General features: G+C 48.4%; 1 protein-coding gene across 1 annotated transcript; it reads left to right on the top strand.

The window, feature by feature from the left end:
* Nucleotides 1-20,662: 20,662 nt before the first annotated feature.
* Nucleotides 20,663-22,146, top strand: LOC133926760 (uncharacterized). Its single transcript, XM_062372830.1, has 2 exons — nucleotides 20,663-20,932; nucleotides 21,195-22,146. Exon 2 carries the CDS (start codon nucleotides 21,371-21,373, stop codon nucleotides 21,803-21,805), a length of 435 nt encoding a protein of 144 aa, XP_062228814.1. The 5' UTR covers nucleotides 20,663-20,932; nucleotides 21,195-21,370; the 3' UTR covers nucleotides 21,806-22,146.
* The last annotated feature ends 1,404 nt before the right edge of the window (nucleotides 22,147-23,550 follow it).

Raw genomic sequence — 23,550 nt, 5'->3', positions numbered from 1 at the left:
ATGGTTAGAAAGCTAAAGGAGATAAGCTTTCCAACGGGACTGGTCCCATGTCCAAATTCTTTCTGAGTCAACAGGAATCGTCGAAACAAATGGACGTCCAGAATCTGTCAGGGTGCTGCGCCACCATCTTTTGGGCCGTTGGGCCGTGTAACGTGTTGGAGTCCATTAGGGACGCATCTAGGGGTCCTTGGCCGACCCTAGTCTTTTATATATAGTAGCCGCCACCCTAATTAGGGTTGGGTTTTGCTTAGATATTGATCTACACACAGATTGTGAGATTTTCGCTCTTGTTCCGGACCGACTAGGCCACCGCAAGTGTTTGTGGAACCCCGACTTTGAGTGCTTGAATTCTATTTGCAATATTTCAGATTGCACCTTCTACGTTCTTGCTTGTGTTCTCGGTACGCTTGCAGGGATTAAGCCTTCTTGGCGAGGTCAACCGCGCGACACGGTTGATAACCAACAGAGCTGTGGTGTAGTGATTGCAAGGGAGACGATCTGTTCGGGTCGAAGCCTTTTGGATCAGCAATGTCGAGTCCTCCACCTACCAATTTATCGCTACCTATCGGAAGATCAGGCCTACAATCTCATCACCCTGTGCCCTACAACAATCCTCAAGAGCCCGGCGCTTGCCCAGTTCATGGTGGTGATGCACTACGCCTACCTCACTGTCAAGATGCAGGGCCTTGCCGGCCCCATCTCCGTGCCCGCCGAGACCAGCAGCGCTGTCTCCTGCGCTGAGCAGCTATACTCGGCCTTCGTCTCTGCTCAGGCCGAGGTCGAAGGACACCCAGAGGGCCCGGGACCCTCTTCATCCAAACCCCGATTCGCTGCCGACGCCTCCATCCCCACGAAGGAGGTCACGGTGGGCGAAGACTCGTCCCAGGTCATCCAAATCGGTGGTGACCTAGGTGACAAATTGGAAAGCGTGCTCGTCGCCTTCCTTCGGGCTAACGCCGACGTGTTTGCATGGAAGCTGTCAGATATGCCCAAGATCCCTAGAGAGGTGATCAAGCACCACCTTACTGTGCACCCGGACGCACGACCGGTGAGGCAGAAGATCCGGCGGCAGGCGCCCGAGCACCAAGAGTTCATCCGGGAGCAAGTCAGCAAGCTCCTCGACGCCGACTTCATCCGAGAGGTCCTCCACCCGGAGTGGCTGGCCAACCCAGTCGTCGTCCCCAAGGCCAACGGCAAGCTGTGGATGTGTGTCGACTACACCAACCTTAACAAGGCTTGTCCAAAAGATCCTTTTCCTATACCCCGCATAGACCAGATAGTCGATTCCACCACAGGATGCGATCTTTTGAGTTTTTTAGATGCAAATTCGGGTTATCACCAAATCTGCATGGCCAAACAGGACGAAGAAAAAATATCTTTTATTTCCCCGGTGGGGACCTATTGCTATGTGTCAATGCCTTTTGGTTTGTGCAACGCTGGATCTTCATTCCAACGGGCCGTGCGCATTACCCTTTATGCGCAGGTTGGTCGCAACGTCGAAGCTTATGTCGAAGACCTCGTGGTCAACTGCTGAGACTGGGCCACCCTACTGGAAGACTTAGTTGAGACTTTCAATAGTCTCCGCCCAACCCGCCTGAAGCTTAACCCCGAGAAATGCGTCTTCAGGGTACCCGCGGGCAAGCTCCTCGGTTTCTTGGTTGCCAGCTGAGGAATCGAGGCCAATCCGGAGAAGATCTAGGCCATCGAGCAGATGCGTCCCCCTGCTCGACTCAAAGAGGTCCAGCGCCTCGCTAGCTGCATGGCGGCCCTAGGGCGCTTCATTTCCATCCTCGGGGAGCGAGGGCTCCCGCTCTTCAAATTAATGAAGAAGACTGGTCATTTTGACTGGACACCGGAGGCCGAGCAGGCCTTCCAGGACTTAAAGAATTATCTCACCTCACCGCCTGTACTAGTGGCCCCCTCCGAGGGTGAGCCTTTATTGCTCTATGTCTCGGCCACTCCCCAGGTCGTGAGCATGCTACAGGTGGTGGAGCGTGATGAGTGCTCGGGGCAAGGTACTAGGTCCGAGCTCCCGGCCGCCCCCCAGCAGCATACAAGTCTCGGGGTTCCTCCCGGCCAGGGAGTCGAGCCTAAGACCACGGTTCCTCCCGACCAGGGAGTCGAGCCCGAGACCACGTCTCCTCCCGACCAGGGAGTCGAGCCCGAGACCACGTCACCTCCCGACCAGGGAGTCGAGCCCGAGACCTCGACTAGCCCTGACCACAGCACCGAGCCCGAGGGCTGTGACAAGTCCACGGGCGAGGCCGCAGTCCGGGCCTGCCGTATACAACGACCACTGTACTTCATCAGTGAAGTCCTCCGAGACGCCAAGATAAGATACCCCCAAGCCCAAAAGATGCTTTATGCAGTGCTCATCGCTTCCAGGAAGCTGCGCCACTACTTCCAGGCGCACAAGGTCTCGGTGGTAATCACATACCCACTCGGGCCGATCCTGCGGAACCGAGAAGTCACTGGGCACATTGTCAAGTGGGCAGTCGAGCTCGCAGAATTCGATATGCACTTCGTTAGCCGCCAAGCAATCAAAAGCCAGGCTCTGTCTGACTTCGTGGCAAAGTGGACGCCGGTCCCCGAGGTCGACGATGAAGAGTTGTTCGCGTACCCTGGGCAAGACGGGCCTGGTTACTGGGTCATGCACTTTGACGGCTCCCTCACGCTGAAAGGCGTGGGGGTTGGAGTGGTGCTCACCTCCCCAACGGGTGAAGTACTCTAGTACGTCGTGCAGCTGCATTTCCGAGCGACCAACAATATGGCGGAATACGAGGGCCTCATCGCTGGCCTCCGTATAGCGGTGGGCCTCGGGATCCAGCGGCTGCTCATTTAGGGAGACTCCCAGCTGGTGGTCAACCAAGTATCCAAGGAATACCAGTGCACAGACCCACAGATGGCGGCGTACGTGGCAGGAGTCAGGAGGTTGGAGCGGCACTTTGACGGCCTAGAGCTGAGGCACATACCTCACCGTGACAACGCTCTGGCTGATGACCTCTCCCGCCTGGCCTCTGCCAGGGCGCTCGTCCCAGCCGAAACCTTTGAAGAAAGGCTCACACGGCCATCCGTCCTGCCTGCCAACCAGGATGAAGGGGAACCCTCGAGCCTAGTTGGGGGAACCCAAGCAGCACCCTCAGTGGGCGGTCCCATTAGGGTGCTACCACCCAGTGACTGCGCTGCGCTTGCCAGTGGTTCTCAAGATGCCTCATGGATCGACGAGATCCGAGGGTACTTGAAAGAAAACATCCTTCCTGGGGATGATGCCTCTGCGGAGTGGATTGCATGGCAATCCAAACGCTATGCCATAGTAGATGGGGATCTCTATCGGCTTGGCACGAACTGTGTCCTCCTGAAATGCATCACCTGGGCAGAAGGCAGTGAGCTCCTCACTGAGATCCACGAGGGCGAGTGCGGTGGCCATGCATCATTCCGCACGCTAGTCAAGAAGGCCTTTCGGCAAAGCTTCTACTGGCCTACAGCCCTCCAGGACGCTTCCGAGTTGGTTTGGCGCTACAGGGCGTGCCAGTTCCACGCAAAGCAGATTCACCAGCCAACTCAGGCTCTTCATACCATCCCCCTATCTTGGCCCTTCACGGTCTGGGGCCTGGACATCTTAGGTCCATTCCCCCGAGCAATCGGGGGCTATGAGTACCTCTACGTCGCCATCAACAAATTCACCAAGTGGCCGGAGGCAGTCCCAGTTGTCAAGGTTACCAAGAACACGGCGATCCAATTCATCCATGGTATCACAAGTCTCTTCGGCGTCCCGAACAGGATCATAACCGACAATGGCACCTAGTTTACAAGTGCCCTGTTCGGGGAATACTGCGAGGACCTCAGGATCAAGCTATGCTTCGCCTCTGTCGCTCATCCTCGGAGCAATGGGCAAGCCGAGCGTGCAAATGCCGAGATACTAAAGGGGCTTAAAACCCGGACCTACGATGTGCTGGCAAAGCATGGGAAAGGGTGGATCGACGAGCTGCCTGCTGTGTTATGGGCCAACCGAACCACGCCAAGCCAGGCCACTGGGGAGACACCTTTCTTCCTCGTCTACGGTGCCGAGGCAGTCCTCCCCTCTGAGCTCACGATAGGCTCCCGTCGGGTGAATGCCTACTCAGAAGGCGAACAGGAACAACGAAGGCGCGACGTCGTCGATCACTTGGAGGAGAGTCGGCGACGAGCCGCCGTCCGAGCCGCCAGATATCAGCAGAGCCTGCGGTGCTATCATCAGCGCCACGTCCAGGCCCGGTCACTTGAGGTTGGGGATCTAGTTCTCCGACACGCCCAGACGTGCGAAGGAAAAAAATAAACTCTCCCCCATGTGGGAAGGCCCCTTCAACGTGACTGGCGCCCCGCGGCAAGGCTCATTTCAGCTGGCCACGGAGGATGGGTAGCCTCTCCCAAACGTGTGGAACATCGAGCATCTACGCAAGTTTTATCCCTAGGTGAGCTTGTTTGTGCTCGGGCCAACCAGGACAGGGGCCTTCCCCCTGCCCAAGTTGGCCGGGGGCTGCCACCAACCATGTAAGTTAGCACTTCTATACAAATCATCAATATACGCTCGTATTACTCTTATTCCAAGTTTTTCTGCTGGAATCCATATGTTTAATCTGTTTAGTGAGATGCTCGATTTGTGCAAGAAAAACACGCTCTCTCATTTTTCCCGCTAATAAAAATGGATCCCGGTCGGTATGCGCGCAGACAGTGACTGCTGACTTAAGTCTGTTGTGGTAGGTTGTGGTGTCCGGCTGCATGGCAGTGCCCTGAGCACTACCAAGCCTCTGGGGTTCTCGGGTAATCCTACTGCTCGAGCATGAGTGGTCGGGATCGCCTAGACCCCAGGGGCGGGCTGTCAGTGTCGGCCTAGTCAGTCCTAGCCTGGGCACCACCGAACCATTGGACCTCTTGGTTATGCCTCTGTCTGTACACTTCGCCAGTTCGAGCATTCGAGAGGTCTCGGGTCAAAAATTAGAGCAGTCTATAATAAGTACCGCACTAACAGAGCACACTAAGCAAAGAACTTTTTGCCTATTTTTCAATCTTACAGATCAATGCTCGAGAATCAAGCAGCCCGACTACAAGGGCCTCAGTGCCCAGGGTGCTGCTCGAGCCTCTGGGGTCCTCGGGGTAATCCTACCGCTCGGACATGAGTGGTCAGGACCGCCTAGGCCCTAGTTCCATTACCGGGTTTGTAGTGCTTGGGTGCTAAAAGGATGTCCTGGGGGCTTAGGCACTCTGCATGAGGGAACCCATGTTCCCCAGCGCCCTGAGCTCAAGACATCTACCCTTCCCTGGCCTGGTCGGCTAGAAGGCTGACAGCTACCCGGTGAGTTACTAAAGTTATATGAATTTCCTTCCATATATACGCAATAAACTATTGTTCCCGAGTTATCCTCAGGACCCTCGCATGCTAATCTATTCGGTGAGATGGTCTCCTCGCGTGCAAAACCCCGCCCACGTGCTCACTTTTCCGGAACGACAAAAACAGACAGTAGTCGGTGTACCGTACAGGCGGTGATGGCTGACCTAGGACTTTTATGGTGGCCGTGGTGCCCGGCCGGCTTGGCAGTACCCCGAGCACTACCGAGCCTCTGGGGTTCTTGGGTAATCCTACCGCTCGAACAAGAGTGGTCGGGACCGCCTAGACCTCAGGGGCGGGCTGTTGGTGCTCGGCCTAGTAAGTCCTACCCCGGACACCACCAAATCGTGGGGACTCTTGGTCGCATTTCTGCTCGCACGCGTCTCCGGTCTATTTGTTTGAGAGGTCACAGGGTGAAAAGCGTTCACTGGTCGTGGCGTGTACCGTGCCAGGCTGATTTGTCTCTCGAGCAAAGAAGTTCGTGTCTGTGTCTCTTTGACTCAGCAGCTGCGCACTCGCGAGGGCTCGGGGGCTGGACACTCGGGCGGTCCCACTACTCGAATGATGAGTGGTCAGGGCAACCTAACTTCTCAGGGGAAGACTGCAGGGCTTGGCCCGGCTAGTGCCTCTCAGGACATCAAGCAAAAGCAAACAACATAAAGAACAAGTACAGAGCGGAGTTCGATCCCAAGAGTGGTTTCTATTATATTAAAAGGAACTGTTCAGAAGGGGATCACTCCCATATTTAACACATTCCAAAAAACAAAAACTCTAACTATTTACAGGCTAAGGAGGAGAGCACACGTCGCTTCTCCTGTCGCTGCTCGGGCCCGACTCCCACACAAAACATTCCGCCACCTCGGCGGCGACGTCGTGGAAGGCTGCCCGGAAGGCGGCTTCCTCTGCCTCAACCACACCCTGCCAGGCTAGCTCCAGCAGGAAGGTGGGGTCTCGGCTGCGGTAGCAGGTGAGAACGTGCTCGGCCACTCCTTGGGCCAGTGCACACCCCTCCTGGGTCGCCAGCTCCTGGACAGCGGCAAGAAGGGCCTCGAGGCGCCGGGCGATCTCTGTGAACCCGAGGGTGATGTGGCCTATCGTCTCCTTGTAAAGCAACTGGTCACACATGAACACACGCCCAAGCCCGGCTGCCTCCACGGTGTCCCGTGCCTGCTGAAGGATGTCCCGCATCATCAGCTTCACGTTCGTCCACTCTAAGAGGACGGTCTCGAGCTCGTCCTCGGCGTTCTTCAGCTGGGCCTCGAGACAGGTGCTCTCGGCGACGCTGATAGGGATGCCCCTCGCGGTCGGGATCTCCTGGCATTGGGTAGCCGCCTCGGTCTGGGCTCGCTCCAGCTACTCGGCCCAGGCCTTGACGGCCTGTTCTCGGGCAGCTAGGTCGGCCTCCCGCTTGGCGACTAGTTCCTCCCGGGTGGTGAGTGCTAACGATGCCAAGTCGTCATCCGCCTCATGCCGCGCAATCTGCTGCTCCCGGGCATCAAGCACCAATGACGTTATGTTGACGTCTGTCTCACGCAGCGCGACCTGCTCCTCCCGGTGAAGGACATCGATGCGGCCGCGCTCGACCTCGTCGTTCTGGTGGTACAGGTCTGCCTAGGCAGACCGCACGGCCTCCTCCCTCTTGCTGGCCACCTCCTCCCGAGAAGCCACCTGCCGCTCGCACCGGGTAAGTTGGTCCTCGCGAGCATGCAGTTCTACGGTGCGCCTCCTCGACGCCTGGTCACGCTCTACCGTGAGCCGCTCTAAGCGGCTGGCTTTCTCCTGCGCGGTGACGGCCTCGTCGCGGGCCTCCTAAAGTGCCTCCAGCTCCTCGGTCACCTCCCGCATGGACTTCTCGTAGGCCGAGCAGGCCGAGGCAATGCGGGTCTCCAGCAGCTTTTGGGCCTCCTCCAGCCGGCCCCTCTCATCGACTAGAGCGGTGCACTCTTTTTCAAGCTTGGCCCGCTCTGCCAACGGCCGCTTTGAGCCGCCCGATGACCTCCCAGGCGCTTCCCAGCACCTCAGGGAGGGGTTCCGAGGCCTGGCCAGAAGATGGCCAGGGGCTGGTTCCCCTGCGAACCCTCTCTGCAGAGGAGCTCGGGGACCCCGACGGCGGCCGCGCCGGCACCGCCTTTGTCGCGACCACCTCCCCTACGGCCGTTCGCTCCTTCCTCGGAGGGCTCGTGGTAGGGCCGATCGGGGCTCTCTGCTCGGGACCGGTCGGGGCTCTTGGCTCAGGGCTGGCCGGAGCCCTCGGCTCGGGGTCCGCTGGTGCGCTCGACCCAGGGACAGGAGCTGGCCTCGGTTCCTCCGGGAGCTTCTGGCCTCCAGTAGAGTCCTTGGGCAGCCTAAAACGAAAACATGTTAGCAACTAGCCAAAATCCGGGCAAAATGTGCTTGAGACAGAAAGGGAGCTTACGTGGTTTTGAGCCCGCGGTACCGCCATCGGGACTGCGGGATCCAGAAATCTGGGCCCTGCAACTTCAGCTCAGGCCCGGGCTCTAGCCTCCTCCTTTTTGGGGGAGGGCTCTAGCCCTCGGGCCATCGTGGGCTGGTCCCAGCGACCACCTCGGAGCCTCCTTCCAAAGGCTAGCTGGTTCAGCCGCCACCCGTTGCATCGCCAGCTGGCCTCTAGCCCCCAGGTTGCCGTGCCCTAGATCTAGCCCCCGCCCCAGAGTCCGCTCCTGAAGACTGCCGCCTCAGCTGCCCGCTGTCACGCCGCCTGTCGTCGGTCGTTGTCACGGAGGTGACGGCGACGAAGATGAGGACGGTTGAGGGATGTATGCCCGGGGACACTTCCCCTTGTCGCCTCGGGTCACCGGCCTGCTGTCTTCGGCGGCGGCGCCCCACCCTCCATCGTCGCCCACCTCGGGGATGTGCAAAGTCCCAGGTCCCGGTGCCCCGGACGGTCCACCAGCCCCTGGGTGTCAAAGGCCAGCATTAACACCTACAGAGCTGCCCGACCCGGGTCTACGCAAAGCGCCAGCTCCTCGCGTGGTAGGGCCGCCCGGGCAAGGTCGTCGATGTCGGTCACCACCTTTAGTAGGGTCGCCAGAGCCCCCTTGTCGAGGTCCCCCTCCTCGCCTATGCAAGTCCTAGTCAAGTCACCCGGACCGGTGTACCAAGTGAAGCGGGCGCGCTCCCGTAGAGGGGCTAGACAGCGGCGCAGGTAATCGGTGACCACTATGAGTGAGGTAAGCCCCGCCCGGCGCAGGTCTTCAATGCAGTTCAGCACCGGGCGCAGGCGCTCGTCCTTCGCAGGGGCCGCTTCCCTGATCGGCCTGTGGGGCTCCACCGGCGTTTGGCGCAGCGAGAGGCGGTCATAGGGACTGACGTCGATGTAAACCCAGTCCCGACGCCAGTCGTCCCATTTGCCGTGCAACACCTGCGGGATGTAGACATCGCCGAGTCCCTCCCGCAGCCGGAAGTTGCAGCAACCGACAACCTCCACCTCGTCAGACCCCTTCTTCTTCCCGGCCGCTCGAAGGATGAAGAAGTGCCGGAAGAGCATGACCGACGGCGGCACCCCCACGAACATCTCGTAGAAGTGGGTGAAGATCACCAGGATGACCACCGAGTTCAGACTCAGGTGGGCTAGCTGGACGCCGAACGTGTCCAGCACTTGCAGAAGGAACGTCAAGAACGGCGGCACCAGCCCAGCGGCGATGAAAGAGACGAAGATCACGATCCACCCGGGCCTGCACGTGGAGGGCGGAAAGTTGGCCGGCGTCACCATCGACGCCTCCTTCCCCCTCCTCATTCATGAGGCGGGACATCGGCAGAACACTGTTGGCGCTCGATGTGTCCCGATGGCCGCTTCCTGCCCTCGGCATTTTTTGGGGGTGGGGAGTGTGCTGGAAGAGACTAGAAGCAAGGTGCGCCGCGGGCTGAAGAGAGAGCTCCCGGTGCGCAAGGAAGATGAAGGCAGAAGATGGCAACCACAAGAATGGCGTGGGGGGTAACGGTTCGTTGCCCCTCTCCTTTTCATATCGTGGGGAATTCAAACAGCACATTCCTCGGTGCAATTTGCGAGGCGCATCTCCCTCGATCCACGCGATTGCCAGGCGCACCACCCTCGATCCGCGCAGTTGCCACGCGCGCCTCCCACCTCGTTATCACTCCCCTCAGAAGTCGGAAGGGCACGCGTCCTTTCGGTTTCCCACCTGGGCCGTACCAAGAGTCTGGGCCAAAAAGGCTACAAAGACCGCAAAATTTTGGCGCCTGACGACAAGCCACGTGGCACCAATGCTGTGATCGGTCTCAAAGAAATAGAGGCCCATCCGCAGTCTCTGGGCCATCGCCTGTCGATGGGCCCGGGGGCTACTGTCGGTGACATGGGAACCAAGGGTCCCCGAGTCCCGAGGTCAGGACAGCAGAATGCCACGTGGGCCGAGAAGAGCCAGTTCCAGGAGGGGTGCTTGGGGCCATGAACAGTGGTCCCCGAGTACCCAAAGTTCCCCGAGGACCCGAGAAAAGGCAGTTCCAGGAGGGGTGCTTGGGGCCATGAACAGTGGTCCCTGAGTACCTGTAGTTCCCCGAGGACCCGAGAAGAGCCAGTTCCGGGAGGGGTGTTCGGGGCCATGAACAGTGGTCCCCGAGGACTGAGAAGAGACATATCCGGGAGAGGGCGCTCGGGACTATGAATAGTAGTCCCCGAGAACCCAGAGTTCCCTGAGGACCTGAGAAGCCCCTTGCCAGTGGACCCCACAAGGGCTCAACGGTGAGGTGTCAATTGGTGAGAGGCCCGATGCCGCATTTAAGAGGGAGCATGGCCTGTCACTTCCAACCACTCCTCCCCACGCCTGTCATACTAAGTACGTCAGTCCCTGCCACCGCCTGGCAGGAAGGCGTGGGGACATTTAATGCGATGGGTCCCATCGCACGTCACCCTGCGGGGCCCATAAGGGAAATAGCTTGGAGATATCATCGCTGGGCTCGAGGCATATCGCCTGCCCCCTGCTATGTCAGACTTGCTCTGACCAAGCGGGCGCGAGGTTGTTCGGCGGCTGCCCGGTGGGCCCCCCTGCATTTGCTAAAGTTCAGCATAATGGGCGACAGGACCGGCCGAAGGCGCATTTTCAACCTCCTGTAACATCAAGCTACAGCCCCATGATGGTTGCTTTCCATTTATGGCTCATGAAAACGCGTGCCCTACTTTCTTGGCACGCCAAACCTCCCCCAACAGGATAAAAGGGGGGGGGGGTGCACTTCGGAGAAGGACAACTTTGAACAAGCCTGACAAATCTTAGAAGTCTGAAGTTCGACGAACAAGTCTCAGAAGTTCTAGCTCACAACTGAAGGTCGAAGAGATCGACACTTGAAGACCGAAGCTCTAGACTTAGGCAAAAAACTTGTAATACAGAGATCCAGAGAGAGGCATTCCAAGAGCATTAATAGCATACACACAGGAGTAGGGTATAACGCTCCGTGCGGCCCGAACCTGTCTAAAATCCCTTGAGCATTTACTCTCACTAGCCGGCGATCATCCGTCCCGCCTAGATCTCACATATTCGCATTAAATCCACGTACGAGGTAGATCCAGAATCAGCCCCCCGGCCGAATCTCAAAGGTGGTCCCTCAGGATCCCCGCTTGCGGTGTTCACCCATCGACAGCTGTAGACCCCTTCGGACCGCCCCTCTGGTGCCCATGCGTTTCCGAAGCCTAAAGGCGCGACCGGCCTCCGAAGATAATATCAGGGAAGAAAGGACACCCCCCCTCTGCAACCGACCTGACACGAGATCACGGGAGATTAATGCCGGTGCAAGTGGTGCTTATTCTAACACCCCAGTACAACAGAGGTTATCCTGACACCCCTAACATCACGGCATTGGGCTGCAATTGGCAACTAACTCACCCCTCTGGGTACAAGCACCCCCAATAGTTACCATGGTAGATATTTATCTTCGATATAGGGTAAAAGGTAGTTATCCAGGATAAGGCTAATTCGGCCAGGTACTAGATATTTGTACATCATGATAACTTATACACTAAACTACATACTACTTTATAAATAGGGGGTCGTGGTCACCTAGAAGGAGGAGAAAAAATGAGCCCGCTCAATACAACACAAAGGAGCCTAATCACAATTTTCCTATGATAGCCCCCTAGCCCGGTCCAGAAAGTCATCTTCGGAATGTCTTCCGGTTGGATTTTATTTGATGATAGCCCGACCTCAAATCAATTTTGGAGAAAACCTAGGCACCGGTCAGTTGGTCAAATAGGATATCAATACGTGGGAGCGGATACTTGTTTTTTATGGTGACCGCATTCAACAGACGGTAGTCGACATACATCTGCAAAGTTTGATCCTTCTTCTTCATAAAGAGCGTCGGGCATCCTCAAGGTGAGGATCTCGGATGAATGAAACCTTTCTCTTGCAATTCCTAAATTTTCTTCTTCAACATTGCTAACTCATTTGGTGGCATCTGATAGGAACGCTTGATATTGGAGTTGTTCTAGCACAAGCTCAACGGCAAACTCAACTTCTCAATCGGGTGGCATTTTGGGTAACTCATCTGGAAAGACATCTGGAAATTCACATACGACTAGGATACTAAGGAGATCCATGGCTGTGACCACTCTTAGGGCATAAAAGTAAGGATGAACCTCCTTAAGCTTCAAAAAGACTTGGGTGCCGGACATGTCATTAAGAGTGACAATCCTATGAGCACAATCAATGATGGCCTTATTCTTGGCCAGCCAATTCATTCCTAAAATAACATTAATTCCCCTAGTATCAAGCAGGATCAAACTCGTAGAAAATTAAACTCCCTCGATGAGGATCTCGACCAAAGGAACGACTCGGTTGGTCCTTAACATAGCACCAGGTGCATCAATATGATAAGAGGAAGACATAATCTCGGTGCTCATGTTGTGACTCGAGATGTAACTCTCCTTGATAAAACAATGAGATGCATCAGAATCGAAAAGCACAACCGCCGAGTAAGAATTCACAAGAAATCTACCCATCGTAATCATTGCATGAGATAAGAGTGACGGTTCTGTGCACAAATGTTGCTCATTATCTCCATCGGCCAATTGTTCCTCTCTCTTGTGTTTCTTCTCATCCAGATGTTTCTTGATCTTGTACTCCACCATAGCTGACTTGCTCACCATCATGTTGAAATTATACATGTTATGCGCGGAGAGTCTCTTTTGTATCTTCATGGAAAGCTCGTCCATGAAGTATTCTTGCTTTCACTTGTCAGTGGAAACGACCGTACAATACAGATGGTTACAAAATACAACCGTCTGTACTAATAATACAGATGTTTCTAGTTTAGAACCGTATGTATTGTTCCTTTTTATACAGACGGTTCCAAATTAGAACCATTTGTACTATTTGCAGCAATAGTACAGACGGTTCCAAATTAGAACCATCGATACAAAAAGGAACAATACAGATGGTTCTAAAGTACAGACAGTTCTAAACTAGCACCATCTGTACTATTAGTACGGATGATTCTAAGTTTAGAATCAAGCAATAGTACAGACGGTTCCAAATTAGAACCATCGATACAAAAAGGAACAATACAGATGGTTCTAAAGTACAGACAGTTCTAAACTAGCACCATCTGTACTATTAGTACGGATGATTCTAAGTTTAGAATCATCTATACTAACAGTGTCCCACTCATTTTGAGCGTATATCTTATACATATTATTTTCATATAATAGTCATCAATGAACGATAGGTGAGATGGTAAAGAAGGTTCGCACGAGGTTAGAGGTTACGGGTTCGATCCAAGAAAACACACTCGGGGTATTTCCTGTGGAAAATCATGTGACTTGCGACCCGCGTCTACATAATAATATAGGGGGCTAATGTGGATGGGAAAAATATTTTTTAGATTTTTTAGCTCTAGAAAACTTAGTACATACGGTTCCAATAACAAGCCGTATGTACAAATGATTTGTATAAACGGTTCTAATAACGAGCTGTCTATACAAATCTGATTTGTACATACTCTTTTCCACATACGATTCAAAAAGCACGGGGTTTCCAAACTGTCTATACAAATCATTTTTCTACTAGTGCTGGGCTCCTCTCCTGAACTACCCCGAGGAACTTCTCCGGGGCAGATGATACCCCCTAGCACCACCCACTTCTTGTTTCATCCTCACAGCTCATTCAACTAACATCCTCAATCCAACATTATTATCATTATGAAAGTAATTAAGTCTTTAGCTCACGAGTGATGGAATATTCCACCACTCAGACTTCTACCAGTGACCTATACTTTGCTAAACATCTTGTATCACTTTTAAGTTAAACATCATCGTGTTTATACCTAGGCTATAAGGATATGGATCATCAAATATCCAAGGTAGGAGTGAATGCATCAACATATGAGCTACCCACAATATCCCAACATCGACTCGCTATTATGCATAACATACATATAGCATAATTTACTAATTTAGTCACATATGATCAAAAGTAGTAGGTAGAGTATGCTTAGATACTTTCCTTGCTGCTTAGCTTCAACTCAAGATCAACCACGAAACCTCATCATGATAACCCGCTACTCTCTGGTTCCACGATCGCTAAAGAAAATAATTTATCGCAAAAAGCATGATGAAATGCTACAAAATATGTTTTATAATTCATGAAAACATTTTTCCTAGATAGAATAATTCATAAGAAAACTAGAAATTTTGGTTTCACCAATTTTGGACTCGTAAAGAATTAACGGTGAATTAATGAAGCCTTAATCTAATTAATTTATCTCAGAATTTAATTAATTATTTTATGTATGAGGACATTTTTAGTAGGTATAGTAAGTTGTTATGAAACCAACAAAATTTGTTTCATAATTTTTGGAGCTATAGAGAAATTATTATAAATTTTACAATTTTTAGCAAATAGTAAACTCCACTGAAACGGTTATGTCTGAGTTGACTGCGGTTAGATCGCCAACATAGGTGGTCAGACCACTGGGAGTGGTAGTCAGACCGTGGAAAAACACAGTCAGACCACTGACATGCAAAGAGATTTGAGGTCTAGCGATCAGACTGGACCCTTGGGCGGTCCGACACCTAGAACGGCGGTCAGACCGCTGGGAAACACTGTCAGACCACTGTGCTCAGCCGAGGGCACTTGGTGAGCTCACTGGTGATGATTTTAGTGGCTTTTAGGGTGGGGATTTTGGACCTAGAGCATCATCTTAACCTCCTCTACCACGTAGGACCATGCATATATAAAAAATGACCAGAACTCGACCCTTGCTTCTAATGGTGGTGAGGCCATTGTTGAGCTTGATGAGCTCAAATTTGATCGATCTAGCCACAGGGAAGGAATGGGAGGAGGTTTAGGGTGTTCACCACACCCTAGCAAGCTTGTGGTCCGGTTGTGGAGGTCGGGGAAAAGACGGAGCTCGAAATGGCCATCGGAGAGGTGGTTGGCTAGCTCGTGGGGGAAGAACACATTGTCGAGGGACTTGGACTCAACGGGGAAGATTAACTCCTATGGCTGCAGTGGGGGGAGCTCGCCGGAGACCTCCTCCTTGGCCTCCCCTTGCTCCTTCTACTCTCTTCTCCTTGGTTTGGTTTGGGGGGGGGGGGGGCAGGTGAGTGAGAGTGTGAGAGAGAGTGAGAGTGAGTGAAGGAGAGAGAGCACGGTGGGCTGCTGCCTTGCAGCTGAGTGGTTGAGGGAGTGTGGTGTGGGGCCAGCGGGTGGGCCCCACGTACTAGAGAGACACCATTTTTAGCTGCAAATTCTATTATTTCTCTATCATTTTCTTTCTCTCTTTGCATTGATCCATATGACATATTCTAGTGCTTCAAAATAAAATTACTCAATACTTAAATATGGTGCTTATGATGCATGATTATACTTAATTACATAATTATGAAATTTGGGACGTGACACACCAGTAGGGGCAAGAGAAAGGAAAGACCTTCAACAAGCATAACATATCTAACATCCAAGAAAACAAAGCAGTGTCTATACTCTGAGAGCACTGGAACAACGATTCAGAATGTCAAGTGAACTTCAATTTTAACTTTTCTCTCATTTGCTTCCTTCATGTGCATGTCTAACTTTCTATTTCCTACAAATGTTGCCTCAAATGCCTGGACAAAGGATTGTCAGAACAGCTGCAAAAGCTATTACTGCAAGTCATCCAAATGGTCAAGCATCAATCCATTTGGAGGCTCAAGCTAGAGGAGGTTCAAGTGCAAGGGTCAATGTGACAGTGCCAAGAGCTGCGACTGCAAGTGCTTCAATCCATTCTACTGCACCTCCACCGAAGACAGCTTATGCAAGGCCTCCCTCATTATTGCTTCTGCAAGGCCCAAACCACAAGACTTAGTGAAGGCATGGTTCTGTAACGTAGTGGTTGGTTATGTTTAGCCAAACTTGTGGGTTATGAAATGTCAGCGATGTTAGCAGCCTGAACATGTGGCTTGTTATGTCATTTGCCGAACATGTGGATTGTTTAGTTACTAGAGTCAATATGTGGCTTGTAATGTTAGCTATATTATCTGCTGAACTTGTGCCTTATAAAAATTGTTTGTGTCTCACAAAAATTAGTTGGCTAAACAATTTCACAACAAAGATACATACATTTCATTCAAAGCCTATTCAGGCACACCACTATCATCCCTATACAGAAAGCTAGTGCGTACAACATAATCGATCTCTCCTTCTCTAATATTTTAATTCTAATAACTAACTTAATACAAGCTCTCTCCTTCTCCTCCATAGCACCTCTCAGAGTAAGGAACTCTATCATGCAGTTGCTCTGTGCAACTCTCAAAGCACCATCCTCTGTCAACTCTTGAACCTGCCTTCTTACAATATCAAGCGCACTTTGCAGAGCAGCATTTTCTCTACGCAATCCCCTCACCACATCACGCAAATCAATCGTCACTTGCTTCATGAAGCCTTTGATCGGATCGTCACACCAAAATTAGAAATCGCAACCTCCACACTACACATGAAAGCAGAGACAAACAAATCAAAAGAACACCAAGCATTGCAACACCGCAACTGCAAATCCAAGTCAAATTGATGACTTACTCTTGAGTTAGCGCACTTCAAATACCTCTGCGTCGGGTTCAAATCGCTCCATGAGATGAATCAGGCTACCTATGCGCCGCATTTGCACATCATGGTAAACATGTACTGCAATGGCTGCTCGTGGTATGGAATCGGAAATGAGTACTCTCCATGCTTGCCGCCAAACCAGGAGCTCCTCGACCTCACGCTGGATGTGTTTGAGCTCGCCATCTCGGGCTACGGATTGCAGAGCTAGGGTTCTGATTTGGTAAAGGGAAAGGGGAAAGTGACGAGCGAGAGAGAGGGCAACAAGATTTATAGGTCGCAACAAGCCAATGTGGCCACATGTGCCAGCGTGGATTACAAAACTGCCGCCACATTGGCCTTAAACCGCTTCGGGCGAGCTTAGGGTATACAATGTGTTAGGATAGGTAGTTTGGAGTCAGAGTTGACCAGTTTTACAGTTGGGGGTCAAAATAGGACAAACACGATAGTTTAGGGGCTAAAAGTGGATTTTTTCCTATATAATATCTTGTGTTGCCTGGTTATATGGACTAGACAAATATTGCGAAACAAATGACCAATGAGTTACTTTTTATATTGATTTTACATTTCAAATCAGTAGACCTAGATTGTATCAAAAAGTAGTTTAATAATATTTTAACTTCTAGTGTTTTATAAATGAATCATTGTAGAAATCAGTAGTTAATTATGTGTTTCAAGGACTGTATCAATGTCCAAAGTGACTATATTTGGTGACTTGAGGGAGTAAGATTTAATGTGTATAAAAAAGTTTTGACCACTTTTGTTATAGATGATTGTTTTATAGCACTATAATTTCCCTCTTTATTTATATGTATTAATCCTTAAGTCCTTTAATAAATGTTGTTTCAGAATCTGTATATGAACTTCAAGAATTTTGACCATAAATACACAAAAGTTATACTACTAGTTTTTTCATGGGAAATACTTTCACATCATTATATTTTTTATTAATTATATTAACATATATTTAAAAAATGTAATGATCAAAGGTGCATATAGATATCCAAAACATTTATTTGGGAACCAAGAGAGTACTATACAAAAATAGGAGTCATACACATGGGAGTGGTTGACTATATGGATGTTCAAAATAACATCTGTGATAAGTACTCATATTAGAGCATGTCCAACAGAGGATCCATCTTTTGTCTCTAATATTTGCCGCATTATCTTAGAGAAAATCTAAAAGACAATATCTCCCAATGGGTTGTCTCAACTCCTTATCCATTTCTATTTCGTTCATTCACTTATGGTTTCTAGTAAATTGGATGAAAATAAAGTCACTTTGCCCTAGCTCACATCCCAAAGCCCGATAGACAGTCCGGATAGCGGTTATGAGACCACATCGCGTTGACTATCTATTATTCCCACTTATGAATAGTAATATTTTTCGTAGAAATTTTATTGTAGTCTAAAATTAATATGAGTCATCTATTTTTAGAGTCTAACGGTCCAGATTAGCTAGGATACTACTCATTTCTCATCGGTAGTATAGGTAATATGTGTGAATAGTATGATAGTATTAGAGTTATTTTGAAGAGAAAAATACGTGGCATGAAAATAATTAACTATAGTTATATGTCTTTAAATAAAATAATATTTTATTACCGTTTTAACATTTTTAATCTGCATTCGGCATGATAATTCATTTGCTATACTAGGGTTAGCGATCCGACGTTTGCGACGTCGATATTTCTATTAGTAAAAGTATGATGGGTAATTTTAACAAAATTATCACAATTATCAAAATATCTAATTACGTGAATCGTCAGATTAAATTTATACTAGCTCCTATCACTAGGTAGTATAGACCACCATAAAAGAGCTCATTTTTCGTGAAGTCATGAGAGAGCCCCCTCCCCCCCCCCCCCCCTCCTTTTTGTTTGTTAAACACTAACGTGGATGGTCTTATAGCCCGCTAGCATGACCTTAATATACATGCTCGACACACCTTTTTTGTTTGTTAGTTAAGAAGGTTTCCAAAATATACACCGACCAGAGTCTTGTTCATCACCAAGTAGATATCTTAATTCTTAAACAGTTGTCCCTTCTTTCTTTTTTTATGTTCTTGACTTTTTGTTGTCTATAAGATGGAGTTTGACCACCACTTTTCGTAGTTATATTAAGAATACTAATAAATTATATTTTTTATGAGAGCATGTTAAGAGACAAATATTGTTATATAATTTTATAGAGTCAATTTGGTAGGTTATAATATTTTAATAGTCAAAGTTTAGAAAGTTTAACAATATGGATTTTAGTACGTCAAAATGAAGGAACGGAGGGAGTACTTCCTCGCGATTGAATCAGCTTGAGTAAACATGTAAACATTGAATCACCTTCAAAAGAGAGTCTGAAATTGGAAGTCAGGGATTAGATCATCTTTTCGGGAACATTAGCGTGTCATTGTATTAAAAAAAAAAGAGTTGACGCATCTACAGTTTAGGCTAGCAAGTGTGAACCTGCATCAGCCTTTTTTTACCGAGCATTAGTCATCAGGCCTTGCAGAAAAGCACAGAAATCAGTATGTTTCGTCTCCACACCAGAACTAATCACCAATTGTTCAATCAAACAACTCTTTGCAGTAAGAAACATGCTGATGAATAGCTCGTGGTTTTGTTTTGTTGTTCCCTGCCTGTCAGTCTTAGGATCCTTGCTGTTCTTCGAAACTTTTGATTCCCCCGAGAAGACGAGAAAAGATTAGAAGTTAACGTTGTCATTACGCGGCGGTAAATTATGCCGAGGCTGCCGTTATTATAAATTGAGTAAATTTCAAGAAATTATAACTACTTTGATATAAATATCACAAAACTATAGCTTTTCAGCACATATCACATAACTCCAACTATTTTAATATAACTATCATAAAACTACAACTTTTTCATAGAATTATAACTATTTTGTATCAAATTTTGTAGTTCGGTGATATTATTTTTCACCAAATTTTATAATTATGTGATAAAGTTGTAGTTTTATTATACATATTATCAAAATATGATGCAGTTCTGTAATATCTACTGAAAATTATAGTTTTATGATACTTATACCAAATAGTTATAGTTTCTTTAAATTTACTCTTATAAATTCGCATCTGTCAGGCTGGCTGCTGCAATGGCAAGTGGAGTGCAGTTCACTCGTTTTCTACGGTTGGTAAACAAAGCGCAAAACTGAGCAACTGAGTGACAGCTCCACAGAAAAGCAACTCAGAGAAGCAAGCAAGCAATCTCTCTCCCCTCTCTCTCTCATCGCGTGGTGCGTACAGTGTGTCCTGCTGCTGTCCTTCAGGGAGCTCACAACTACTGCTGGAACTCACCCAGAGGCCAGACCTGATAGCACCATTACAGTCTATTAGAGTAACTCTAATCCACTTTCTATTCTTCTTTCTATCCTAAATTTTAATAAAAACAACTAGAAAATTTCTCTGGTCACCTAGTACCTAGCATCAGGTACCATCAAGCCATAAATAACAGATCGTAACATTTAAGCAGTGAGTATCGGAACAATACATCGAACCTTTTTATCTGCACCAGTCATAAGTGACGTACTTAATAGGTACCATCATACTTAACTCTATTTTTAGACTTCTTATTTACCCTCTCGTGCTTCTCACATCTAGCAAATGAGAGAGATTCTCTATTCACTTGTTTCTGCTCTTGCGCAGATAGGGAGATGAGAGGAAGAGAGACTAGGTGAGAGCAGATAGGTGAACACACGTTGTAAGAGTAGTTACCACATAAACACATATGTGGTAAGAGCAGTTAACTCACAAGCAGTCACGTTGTAAGAATTTATAAGAGCGCACGTGTTATAAAAGTCGTTACTATACAAATACACGTGTTATAAGAGCAGTTATCATATAAACACACACGTTATAAAAATTTATAAGAGCACTTACCACACAAGGATACGTATTGTAAGAACAGCTAACACATAAGTATATATGTTGTAAGAACAGTTACTATATAAATACACATGTTGTAAGAGAAGTTACCATATAAACATATATGTTGTAAGAATTTTAAAAACAATTACCATATAAATATACATGTTGTAAGAGTAATAGAAAATATATCGTAAAAATAACACTGCTTAAATATGATATAGTTATTTATTAGTTACAAGATATTAATAAAATAAAGATGAGTGAATTATAGAGCCAGATTTAAAGGAACCGATTGAAACACGTGGAAAAGTAGAAAAGAAAATTTAAATAGAGAATTTTCTATTCAAAAAATAGTAACCATAATAGAGATAAGTTGAAATTGCTCTTACCACCACCTGCTCATTCAAGAATCTTTCAGCTTTCCCCTAACAGCACCAACCTTTGGCTATGGCTTCTTGATCTGTGGATCTCCCTGTTGTCTCAATCTCGATCCAAGATCACTGCCAATCTATCTCAAGCACCTTTTCCCCTTCGGTGGTAGTAGCAACGAAAAAAAAATCCAATCTTTTGACCAGCGAAGCTTGGGGAAATGGGTTTGCAGCAGGATGTTTCTTGAAGGGCATGCCAGTTTAATGCAAGGTCATCTTCTTTCTATCTTCTCTAATAATTACCAAATCATTTAAATGGCTCAGCTTGTGAGTTAGCAACGAATTTGTTCCTAACTTTTGTGGGTTCTATTGAAGCATTCCCATCTGAGATTTATTTGGGATATTTGTTTCTTGAACTTATTGCTATGGATCTCACTAGAACTCTGAGATTAGGCTTACATCCATTCTCCAGTTAAATATTCAATCCTGCTCTAGTTGGTTTTTACAGTAGGTTCTTGATACTTATCTTGCAGATTTCTAGATTGTTTTGGCTCTACTGTTCCCTAGCAAGTTTTTACCAGTGAGATATTTTTGTTCCAAGAAAGAAGTAATCAGACGAACAGAAGAAACTGCATCTATCTATCTTTAGAACCTGTAGCTTTAGTAGTTGCCCGGGACATACATCTCCAGATACTTCTGAATCGAACCAATGGGTAGGGGAAGAGGCAGGGGGAGGAAGCTCACCAATGGCAGGACCCATGAGGATAAGGGGAGCAGCGGTGAAGAGGTCGTTGTGCCTGCAAGGAAGAGGAGGGGACGGCCCCAAAAGCGCGTCGCCCAAAAGATCAATCAGGCAGAGGTGAAAAATCTGGAGGAGGCTGACGATGGCGATGAGGACTACGAAGTGGGAGCAGGGGATGATGCCAAACCGGAAGCATCAAGAGCAGAAAATATCTCTGCAGGAACTGGTACTAACAAGAGGAACAGGATGCCCAAGGAAGAAGAGGGTTCAAATCTTGACATGGAGGAGAACAGCTCAAGCACTCGATCCAGCAACGATGAGTCGACCAGGTCCAATGGCTTCCGGCAGATTGGAAGCCGCCGGAAGAGCACGCCACGGCGAGCCGCGGAGGCGGGGATATAGCTGGGATGAGATGATTTTTGGGTATCAGTTGGGTAACTGCTCTCCAATTTTGTCACCTTCATATTTCAGTAGTAATCTTCAATTTCTGTAATCTTGGTGTTTGCTAGGCCCTACATGAGTGTAAACATATACTGATTCATCAGAAGTTTTGCTTATGTTGATGAACAAAATGTATGAACTGCTAGGGCTCCACATCTAGCTGTTCTAGGTTCTTGGCTTATCCTAGTTTTCTACTTTTTTGGTGGACAGGTTGAATAGTGAATTGATTGTTAAGCACCATGTTTTGCTCCACATCAACAGACTGTGCTACCACTTGTTCTTGCAACTTTGATTCAACTAATTCACCTTTTCTTTGCCATTTTATTGCGGCTATGCTTGCTTGGTTGTATTGGCAGGTTCTCCTAGTTCTTACTATATCAGGATTCATGAGTTTCAGCTTTGAGATCTATTGCGCCCTTGCGCCATGACAGGTCTATGTTCATTCTGCTCAGTGGTAAAACATGGAGATCTTGGATTCCATATGAATTGTGTGTTTGGCATACATGAATGCAAGACTGCATTTCTGATGCAGTGAAAGAAGTAACAGAATCTCAAGGTAATTCTATTTACCAGCTGTTACAGTGAGTGATCTCGACCTTAACGGATGCCTTCAGGCTTTGACAACTTAGCAGTTTAACAAAATCCATCTGACTCATGATTAATGAAGGTTGCAAGGTATGATTCTACAGTTATGATGTCGTCGAAGAATATCGCATTGCAATTTTATCACCGTGGCATGAACTATATTATAACACAAATTAAGTCCCTTCAGAATGAATCAACAGTGAAACTAGCCACAAGCCCACCACACAACTAATGCACCACTACGGCACTACTACTCCTAATACTCTAGTAGTAGTAGTAGTGTTGTGCAATAACTAGAAAATGCTTTAGACAGCATGATAGTGTTTCCACTCAACCAAGATTTGTCTGGTTTCTACCCAAACTTGTCTTACCAAGATTTGGTCAATTAAAGTTTTGACTAAAGTTTTAGTTCTCCATTTTGACCAAGAATTAGCAGGAATATATGGATTATTACCAAGGAGACAGACTTGCCAAGATTTGGCAACGTATCGAAATAAGGCTGGAATTCTCAAGGCTAGCAAAATTGTGGTGAGGATGGCTTGGACACAAATCAAATATGCCCATAATCACTCACCATTTACGCACATGCCTGGATGCTTCTAACCGCAGGGGTCACATCGAGGTTCGTAAAGTTCTTATCATCGCTTACAACCGTCTTGAGTGCACATAAAAGTTAGCGTTGTCATTTCAAATTTCCACTAGACCCAAATGCGCCGGATTTGCAAAGTACGACGGGCCTGAATCTACCTCCGGACCGTGGAATTTGGCCGGCGTCAGTGTCCGGGTGAGCATTCTCCGGGGACGGATGGAGGAGCTCACTACTCCGGCAAGCCTAGTGCCGTTCCCTGCTCTAGCAAAAAAAAGAAGAAGATGCTTCGTTGACCCGTTCGAGAATTTTTATAGGTTTGATTATATTATTGTTGCTAGGGAAATCATATGGTTGGATACTTGGATGACGATGCGCCATTGGAGGCTCCCACTTTCTGCCACCCACATTGCTGATTCCAATGCTTGGGAATGCTCTTTATATTTATTAGGAAAATACAGTAATGGATGTCTCGATTGTGAAATTAGTGAGAACCAAACCCGAGTGACACAAGTGCAACAACGCGCTCTGAGCA

This window comes from Phragmites australis, chromosome 8, assembly GCF_958298935.1.
Source record: "Phragmites australis chromosome 8, lpPhrAust1.1, whole genome shotgun sequence".
Taxonomy (NCBI): Eukaryota; Viridiplantae; Streptophyta; class Magnoliopsida; order Poales; family Poaceae; genus Phragmites; species Phragmites australis.
This window is presented reverse-complemented; position numbering and strand designations above follow the sequence as displayed.